This window comes from Coregonus clupeaformis, chromosome 18, assembly GCF_020615455.1.
Source record: "Coregonus clupeaformis isolate EN_2021a chromosome 18, ASM2061545v1, whole genome shotgun sequence".
NCBI classification, from domain to species: domain Eukaryota; kingdom Metazoa; phylum Chordata; class Actinopteri; order Salmoniformes; family Salmonidae; genus Coregonus; species Coregonus clupeaformis.
The window spans coordinates 34184685-34194866 of NC_059209.1; the positions used below are offsets into that span (position 1 = coordinate 34184685).

A 10182-nucleotide genomic window follows, 5' to 3' on the forward strand; every position below is an offset into this window, starting at 1 on the left:
CTTGGCAAGTCAAAGTGCGCATGTGTAAAACAGGTTTCACCATGGTAACGTTGTAGCAACATTTGTAAAAATTGAAACACCACACCAGCTACAATGTTTCCATAGTCCACAGTAATTAATTCATGAGTTAATTTCATACACCTACACTCTTACATCGATCGAACAGTTTACTGCTATGGAATGTTACTCACATTCCAATCTTTGCTTTGACGGTCCAGTTCTATGGCGTCACAGTAATTGGAACGGAATTTGGAAGCCTCTTCATTTTGCTAGGTGCGAATCCTGAGTGCAAAAGGCTTCATTCAGTTCAGTGGAGGTTTTATTGGTGAATAACGGTCCGGTCTTCAAACTCAGTCACCATGTCTGATACCAAGATGTATTACAGCAGACCAACTCTTATTTCCAATTGGTAAGTAGACTAGCCAACTATTAATTCTCAAATATGTATCAACTTCACGGCTATCTGCAGATCATATGAATGATGTACCTATTATTCACATCTAGGCATAAAAACAGAGAGGCCGAGCCCAAAGACTATGACTTCACTGTGTGTCCAGATGGAAAGAAGAAACTCAGCAAATCTACCTACAAACACTTTGGAACCTACATGGATGCAGTGAGCAATACCATCAAACAATAGGAGATTATATATCAATGCTTTTTCTTTGATCTCGGTAGTTCATGTATCAGTTGGTCCTTTAAAACATAAATGATATATGTTGTTGTTGTTGCTGCTGTGACATAATCTACTTCTTACCGAAGTTCCCTCTGGAAAATAGCTATATATTCTAACTGTTATATTCTATGCTGTTCTACTCTTCTCTATTCTATGCTGTTCTACTCTTCTCTATTGTATTCTATGCTGTTCTATTCATCTCTATTCTATGCTGTTCTACTCTTCTCTATTGTATTCTATGCTGTTCTATTCATCTCTATTCTATGCTGTTCTACTCTTCTCTATTGTATTCTATGCTTTTCTATTAATCTCTATTCTATGCTGTTCTACTCTTCTCTATTGTATTCTATGCTGTTCTATTCATCTCTATTCTATGCCATTCTACTCTTCTCTATTGTATTCTATGCTGTTCTATTCATCTCTATTCTATGCTGTTCTACTCTTCTCTATTTTATTCTATGCTGTTCTACTCTTCTCTATTGTATTCTATGCTGTTCTATTCATCTCTATTCTATGCTGTTCTACCCTTCTCTATTGTATTATATGCTGTTCTATTCATCTCTATTCTATGATGTTCTACTCTTCTCTATTGTATTATATGCTGTTCTATTCATCTCTATTCTATGCTGTTCTACTCTTCTCTATTGTATTCTATGCTGTTCTATTCATCTCTATTCTATGCTGTTCTACTCTTCTCTATTGTATTCTATGCTGTTCTATTCATCTCTATTCTATGCTGTTCTACTCTTCTCTATTGTATTCTATGCTGTTCTATTCATCTCTATTCTATGCTGTTCTACTCTTCTCTATTGTATTCTATGCTATTCTTTTCATCTCTATACTATGCTGTTCTACTCTTCTCTATTGTATTCTATGCTATTCTTTTAATCTCTATACTATGCTGTTCTACTCTTCTCTATTGTATTCTATGCTATTCTATTTAACCTCCAGGACTGGAGCACAAGCACAGAAACACAAATGTCCCAGTATCTCCTGAAGATAGATTATGAGCCCAAGAAGACTCCTAAATCTATGGTGGAGGCTGACCACTTCCAGTCTGCAGGCTTTGACAGACGTACAGTCAGGTAGGCTGGAACTGTGGAACTGTAGCATAGTGCCGTCAGGTACAGTAGCTGGCTATAGGAGGACTGTAGCATAGTGCCGTCAGGTACAGTAGCTGGCTATAGGAGGACTGTAGCATAGTGCCGTCAGGTACAGTAGCTGGCTATAGGAGGACTGTAGCATAGTGCCGTCAGGTACAGTAGCTGGCTATAGGAGGACTGTAGCATAGTGCCGTCAGGTACAGTAGCTGGCTATAGGAGGACTGTAGCATAGTGCCGTCAGGTACAGTAGCTGACTATAGGAGGACTGTAGCATAGTGTCGTCAGGTACAGTAGCTGGCTATAGGAGGACTGTAGCATAGTGTCGTCAGGTACAGTAGCTGACTATAGGAGGACTGTAGCATAGTGCCGTCAGGTACAGTAGCTGGCTATAGGAGGACTGTAGCATAGTGCCGTCAGGTACAGTAGCTGGCTATAGGAGGACTGTAGCATAGTGCCGTCAGGTACAGTAGCTGGCTATAGGACGACTGTAGCATAGTGCCGTCAGGTACAGTAGCTGGCTATAGGAGGACTGTAGCATAGTGCCGTCAGGTACAGTAGCTGACTATAGGAGGACTGTAGCATAGTGCCGTCAGGTACAGTAGCTGGCTATAGGAGGACTGTAGCATAGTGCCGTCAGGTACAGTAGCTGGCTATAGGAGGACTGTAGCATAGTGCCGTCAGGTACAGTAGCTGGCTATAGGAGGACTGTAGCATAGTGCCGTCAGGTACAGTAGCTGGCTATAGGAGGACTGTAGCATAGTGCCGTCAGGTACAGTAGCTGGCTATAGGGACGACTGTAGCATAGTGCCGTCAGGTACAGTAGCTGGCTATAGGAGGACTGTAGCATAGTGCCGTCAGGTACAGTAGCTGACTATAGGAGGACTGTAGCATAGTGCCGTCAGGTACAGTAGCTGGCTATAGGAGGACTGTAGCATAGTGCCGTCAGGTACAGTAGCTGGCTATAGGAGGACTGTAGCATAGTGTCGTCAGGTACAGTAGCTGACTATAGGAGGACTGTAGCATAGTGCCGTCAGGTACAGTAGCTGGCTATAGGAGGACTGTAGCATAGTGCCGTCAGGTACAGTAGCTGGCTATAGGAGGACTGTAGCATAGTGCCGTCAGGTACAGTAGCTGGCTATAGGAGGACTGTAGCATAGTGCCGTCAGGTACAGTAGCTGGCTATAGGAGGACTGTAGCATAGTGCCGTCAGGTACAGTAGCTGACTATAGGAGGACTGTAGCATAGTGCCGTCAGGTACAGTAGCTGGCTATAGGAGGACTGTAGCATAGTGCCGTCCAGGTACAGTAGCTGACTATAGGAGGACTGTAGCATAGTGCCGTCAGGTACAGTAGCTGGCTATAGGAGGACTGTAGCATAGTGCCGTCAGGTACAGTAGCTGGCTATAGGAGGACTGTAGCATAGTGCCGTCAGGTACAGTAGCTGGCTATAGGAGGACTGTAGCATAGTGCCGTCAGGTACAGTAGCTGGCTATAGGAGGACTGTAGCATGTCACTTGCATTACATTGATACAGACTGAAGGTCTACAGCACGTAAAACACCATCATGGCAGTATCACGAGCAGCAAATAATGCGATGAATTAGAATGTGCAAGACAGTGATGGGTTTGTCCATGCATACTGATTTCCTAGTCAAGAAACGTTTAATTAAAAAATATATTTTTAGGAGCACGTTCTCACTGACCTTTCAGGAGCACATTCTCACTGACCATTCAGGAGCACGTTCTCACTGACCATTCAGGAGCACGTTCTCACTGACCATTCAGGAGCACGTTCTCACTGACCATTCGAGCCCATTCTTCTCCTTCATGGTGAAACTCATAGCAAGGCTGCATGAATGATTCACAAGAAACACCTTGTTCTTATACTCACAGACTCTATATTCAATTCACTTCAAATAACTTTTGTTTCCTGAGAGGGAACTTTGTGTGTGGTAAAGTATTGGTACGTACAAGACAAACATATATACATGTATGCGGTTACAGGCTTTACACCAGTGGAGGGGAGGACAGCTCATAATAATGGCTGGAACGGAGCAAATGGAATGGCGTCAAACACATGGAAACCATGGGTTTGATGTATTTGATACCATTCCACCTATTTTCCTCGAGCCATTACCACGAGCCCGTCCTCCCCAATTAAGGTGCCAAGGTGAATACACATACAGTATATTCATGATGTTGCAGTAGAATGTTGAGATGCTATGTATGTTATGTGCAGAGATTTACAAATTAAATGTAGGTGGACACTTGGTCTCTCTCTGGTCATGTTATCTCTTCACTGATAATGTGTTGATCCAGTGTTGTTTTACAGCAGAGACACAGCAGGACATGTGACTGATGTGACCAATAGCATCCTGCCACGTCATCGCCCCGGGCATGACCTGATGTAAGAGACCGTTCTCTGTTCGTCTTGCTTCTACACACAGTCAGTAACTAGTCTTCTCTTGTACTAGAGGACAGTGAGAACGGTGTCACTACTACTGTCTGCCAGAAGAGGGCGATATGACTGTTTGGTCGTTGAGGTCTCATTCTGCTGGTTAAATAACCACATTGTTTTACACAACAACAACAAAATCTCAAATGTTGATATTTACCATTTTAAAATATGATAACAGCTGAGAAACCTGTGCTGTAAGCAAAGTTCGAGAGGTTTGGAACATCCTTTGTTGAGAGGGCTGGAGCAAACATTTGCCTTTTGCTCCAATGCAACCCCTTTGTTTTCCACATTAAAACAGTCATTTAGGCCTGTAGTAAACATTACTGTCAAACACAATTGCATAATAGATGGAAAAAGTGATGTATTCCTGATGTCGACGTCGGTCCTTACTTTGTGGGAGGCTAGCGCTACAGCTCACAACAACATTTGTAGTGTGTCTCACACACCACTGACACACACCACTGACATACACACACCACTAACACACCCACTGACACACACCACTGACACACACACACACCACTGACACACACCACTGACACACACACACCACTAACACACACCACTGACACACCCACTGACACACACACACACCACTGACACACACCACTGACACACTCACTGACACACACCACTGACACACACACACCACACACACACCACTGACACACACACACACCACTGACACACACCACTGACACACACACACCACTGACACACACCACTGACACACACACACCACTGACACACCCACTAACACACCCACTGACACACACCCCTGACACACACCACTGACGCTTTTAGAAGACTTGGCAACACTTAACACAACATTCACTTAACAACATTTGAGTCATGCCAAGAGACCTTTCATGAACATCTGTCTGTATATTTGGTGTAGGCTATAAGATATCCCATTCGCACACTGTCTGGGCGTAGTGGCAATTTTATTTTACCTTAATTTTATTAGGGAGTCATACTGAGACCAAGGTCTCTTTTATAGATGAGCCCTGAATTACATAAATGACAGAAAATACACACATCAATATAAATACAAAATACAAGCAGAAAAAAAATAATAATGCACTCAGTGTTTGTCAAATCAAACTTGATTTAAGGTGCATTTAAAATAAGAATATACAGTAAAACAACATGATGGAGAGAAAACAAGACACAGTCGTGACAGATAGGGTCATAAACATGCAGCAGATGTAACATATCTATCCCTGTGAGCATAAACACCAGGTTGACTAGAGCCTGTGAGTTTGTCTCTGTGAGTCTGCTCAGAGAGTTATTCAGCAGTAGATTCTTGTAGGTTTTCCTGTGAGGGAAGCCATAGGCCAGTGGAAGCTGCTGAGGGGAGGACGGCTCATAATAATGTCTGGGACGGAGCGAATGGAATGGCATCAAACACATAGAAACCATGGAAACCATGTGTTTGATGCATTTGATACCATTCCACTGATTCCGCTCCAGCCATTACCACGAGCCCGTCCTCCCCAATTAAGGTGCCACCAGCCTCCTGTGATATAGACCTAATGTATGACGTAATGAGTCCTTTCTCTCTGCAGCGTCAAACCTGTTTTAAAGTGTCTGTCTCCGATTCCAGGGAGTTGGACACCACATATGCAGTGGATTACCTACCCCAATGGGACTACAGCAAAGAGGCGGTGAGAGTGAGTGTCAAACATAATCAGATATTAATAACTGCATGGACTGTTTAGGATGAGTGTCATTTTCACTGGACACCCGTTCAAACCTCAAACACCTTTTCAAATGGATATCACCATTTCATAGTCTTCTGCTTTATTATTGAATTACTATCCCTTGTTTCTTCTCCTCCTAGACATACTGTTTCCTGTCATCTGACACACGTCAACTCCTCCTAGACATACTGTTTCCTGTCATCTGACACACGTCAACTCCTCCTAGACATACTGTTTCCTGTCATCTGACACACGTCAACTCCTCCTAGACATACTGTTTCCTGTCATCTGACACACGTCAACTCCTCCTAGACATACTGTTTCCTGTCATCTGACACACGTCAACTCCTCCTAGATATACTGTTTCCTCTCATCTGACACACGTCAACTCCTCCTAGACATACTGTTTCCTGTCATCTGACACACGTCAACTCCTCCTAGACATACTGTTTCCTGTCATCTGACACACGTCGACCATGTGTTGACAGATACAGTACATTGTCATGTACCACCATGTATAGAAGGTTGTTATCCATAGCATTAGTGCTTCCATTTGAGTGTTTCTGTTATGTCATGTGTCATCATTTGGCTGTTCCAGAAGCACTTGTGATATGCTGCTCTGTCAGCAGTGGCAGGTTTCTAGCATTATGTATTTAATGTGTGGTTTTATTTTTTCCTCTGTATAACTGTTCCCAGATGTGTAATATAGTGGATAATGCTCTACAGAAGGACTAGTCTAGGATTCTGAGCTCTGGGCTTACCCTGCAGGGAGCTGCATACGTTTCACATTAAACTTTTAATTCCATAGAAATATATTTTTTAAACTCTTCTCATTTTTAACAGGAAATAAAACAAAGTATGGATTATAGTGCAATAGGTTCCCCATGTGGAGAGATTGCTGTGTGGATTTCTGATTCCCCTATTATGTAAACTTTAGTGAACTTAGTTTTTTATATGAGTACATTTGAGGACCTGTGTGTGCTGATTTCCATGATCAATGTCCACCTGTTGCTGAGGTTGGCTACCTGTTCTTAGAAGACTATACTGCTGTTCAACAATCTTGGCACTACTTTGGAAAGGGACCAAATCAAATAAAGAAATCTGAAACTTTTTCAGATTAGATGTTTTGAGCTTCGATAAATGTCACTCCATAGAACCATTTTGTAGAGGCCCACATTATTAAGCTAGTCTGCGATCAAAGTACAACATTTCCACAGCTCTTTGTCTTGAGCAAAGAACCAGTGATAGACTCAAACCTTGTCTCTTTTCCACCCAAGGGTATTACACCGGTGCCTGGCCTAACCTCAGGGTTTTACACCAGTGCCTGGCTTAAAGCCTCGAACTTGTGAAAAGGCAGCATCTACATCCACACATTGTGTCTCCCCCTCCAGAGGACCATGAAGGGCCCAGCAGACAGCAGTCCTGACTACAGGAAGCCCCAGTCCCAGTTCACAGACACCGCCGACTACCGTCGCGTGGGCAGGAACACCTGGCAGGATGAGAGCGGGGTCTATGGTACCCTGGGGGCCACATCCAGGTCCCAGGCTCAGCCCTCCAACCCCATCTGCCCCTAGAACCCTCGCCCTCCCTGGGGAACCACCACAGCATGGCCTCCTTAACCTGGTTCTCATGGTTCTCACCGACCAAGGCTATTTTTCTCACCACAGACTTTACTGTAGCAACTTTTTACCTCAGGATTTCTCTTTCTTTCACCTCGATCTATTGCTGTTTTGTCTTTTTACATGAATAAAGCAAGTATTGCATGCCCAACGTTTATGTTTTCCTATAACAGTGTTTCATTTGAGTGATTTTGGTGGAAATGGATACACCGCTGTGCTCCAGTATTTGTGTTGCATCCCTCAGTGTTCAGTTCAGTCTTTTAGCATCTGGTGTCTCTCTGTGAGGTTTATGATCTGTATTTCCTAGTGTTTTCTCCTCTCATCTCCTAGGGCTAGGTTTGTCCAGTCCATTGTTATTTCTACATCCCATCCTATTATGTCATTGTTCTAAGTTCCTCCAACAAAAGCGCCCGTGTTCGTTTTCTCTCAGCAGAGGCAGAAAAGAACAAACCAATAACAGTCCAAGTGGGATTGAGTGCCTCTAGGTGTGGCGCTTTCAGACTCCTCTGGGGTCTCTCTTCAACCTTAAAAAAACTTTCTTATTGACTTACACAGGTTGTTAGGCTGTACGTGTGCGAATTCCCCTACCTCCCCACTGGGGTTTGACCTGTACGTGAACTGGGAAGAAACCCTTCTGTTGACCCTTAAAGCATGTGTGTGTGTGTGTGTGTGTGTGTGTGGGGCGGCAGGTAGCTTAGTGGGTAAGAGCGTTGTGCCAGTAACCGAAAGGTCGCTGGTTCTAATCCCCGAGCCGACTAGGTGAAAAATCTGTCGATGTGCCCTTAAGCAAGGCACTTAACCCTAATTGCTCCTGTAAGTCGCTCTGGATAAGAGCGTCTGCTAAATGACTAAAATGTAAATGTAAATGTGTGTGTGTATGCTTGCATGGAGTGTGTGGGTGTCTGTTAACACGTCCCTATTTACCACTGACATGGCAGTGCTGTGTGCAAATTTAATTTACCGGTGGGCACATGAAATTGTGAACTCCCCGGGGAACTCCCTGGCCCCCCATGGGATCTGAACCCTTTCCGTTGGCCTGTAAAGCACATGTGTGTGGGTGTCTGCTTAACGTGACCCTACCTAGCCTACACCTTGGATATGAGTTAGACTGTGCTGTGAGAGAAAACATAATACATCCTGCCGTGTACATTTCCTGTGTGCTTCAGTGTGCAGTCAGTGGAAGTGGACGACTGCTGTATTGGATATCTGATATGTGGAGGGAAAGTATTGAAAAGCAGAAATTGAAGCTATCAGTCAGTGTGATGTGCTCATTATACTGTCTCTGTATAATGTCTATACTGTATATCTCTGCTGCTGTGTGAAAAAACGACAGTCGGAATTGCTCACGTTAAAATAAAACATTTTGAGGACACAAATTGGTTTGTAGGTCTCCTTGAGAGAGAGAGAGAGAGAGAGAGAGAGAGAGAGCAAGAGACAGAGAGAGAGAGAGAGAGAGCAAGAGAGACAGAGAGACAGAGAGAGAGAGAGAGAGGCAGGCAGGCAGGCAAATCTACAGTATATGCAACGTTGTGTTTATCTCCTGGGGTGAGTGACATCATGCCCCCATGGTAACTATTTTTCACTGTGAAATAACAGGGCTGTGAATGTGATATAATTGTGGAAAGGGACATCCACAGAACCCTCACACAAGCCTGAACTTATATCACTACCCTAGAGCTGTGATAACAGAGCATTTTGAGGCTTGTGTCTGTTAAACACATCATGATAACTGAAAAACCGTTTGGTTTTTCAAACCGTTTGGTTGACAGAAGAATTCTGTGCTGGATTTGTAATATGTTTGTCTTTACGAGTTACTATGAGAAACTGTTCAGTTTGAAGCTGAAGCACTCTGTTGAGAGCTTATAGTAGGTATTCAGTAATAAAGAAATTTTTTATATTGAACTTCCAGAGTGGTTAAATGTCTGGAGGACATGGGTATGGGGAGAGAATGTCTGACATACCAGAAATGACAGTAGGATCATCCAGCATTCCTCTGTGGTAAACAGAGAGCTAGTATCAGAGTTAGTACTGTATGTGAGGACTCTAGTTTACTACACAGCCAGAAACACTCATTCATAGAAATGTCACAGTAGCAGTTGACCCTATAGTGATTGTGAAAATGGTTTTCTGAGCAATCTTTTGAATTATTAGAACATGTAAACAGCTTAGTCAGCGTTCCAGCAGTGTATTTGATCTGCGCGTGCATGGCCGTGGGGAGTAGGGGTGCTGAGGGTGCTGCAGCACACCCAGAATAAAAATTAAATAATAATAATAATAATAAAAAATCACAAAAGTGGTGCACTTGGCCTTTAATTGTCCTGCTTTAGGTGACCGATATAACTGTCTGCAGCGCCAGCTCAGGCAAGAAGATTTGTCCAGCGGCAATAGTACTGTTTGTCCATTTTGAGATGCCGTAGCCTTTCTACATTTCCTTAAAATAGTCAAAATTAATCTAAGATAACTGAAGAAATCCGTCATAAATGTTGACGTTTTTGCCGAGGAGATCTTAGTCGCGCAATTTTACATCTAACTGAGATGTTTGGTGCAGTATTTCTCAATGAACACATGTGCATGAAAACGAGTAGTCTCTCGTTGAATGACATTCAAATACTTTATTGAAGAATC

At 43.3% G+C, this 10182-nt stretch overlaps 1 protein-coding gene across 6 annotated transcripts; it reads left to right on the plus strand.

Annotated features, from left to right (window-relative positions):
- Positions 1-54: 54 nt before the first annotated feature.
- LOC121530720 (protein C9orf135) lies at positions 55-7712 on the plus strand. Of its 6 annotated transcripts, none has more exons than XM_041835907.1 (6): positions 55-409; positions 505-616; positions 1628-1761; positions 4113-4184; positions 5842-5908; positions 7330-7712. In XM_041835907.1, the coding sequence occupies exons 1-6, from the start codon at positions 360-362 to the stop codon at positions 7510-7512; spliced, it is 618 nt and encodes a 205-aa protein (XP_041691841.1). In that variant the 5' UTR covers positions 55-359; the 3' UTR covers positions 7513-7712. The 6 variants fall into 6 exon arrangements, with proteins under 6 accessions (XP_041691841.1, XP_041691845.1, XP_041691844.1 ...); XM_041835911.2 differs by having other exon boundaries at positions 4110-4184; positions 7216-7339; XM_041835906.2 differs by having other exon boundaries at positions 56-409; positions 4110-4184.
- Positions 7713-10182: the final 2470 nt, after the last annotated feature.

What these genes read in the sequence shown, in the direction of transcription:
- LOC121530720 (XM_041835906.2), top strand. Translation starts at nt 360, where the DNA reads ATGTCTGATACCAAGATGTATTACAGCAGACCAACTCTTATTTCCAAT. An exon ending in TTTGACAGACGTACAGTCAG is followed by an intron (nt 1,762 to 4,109) that starts GTAGGCTGGAAC and finishes GTTGTTTTACAG; the next exon opens with CAGAGACACAGCAGGACATG. An exon ending in ACAGCAAAGAGGCGGTGAGA is followed by an intron (nt 5,909 to 7,329) that starts GTGAGTGTCAAA and finishes CTCCCCCTCCAG; the next exon opens with AGGACCATGAAGGGCCCAGC.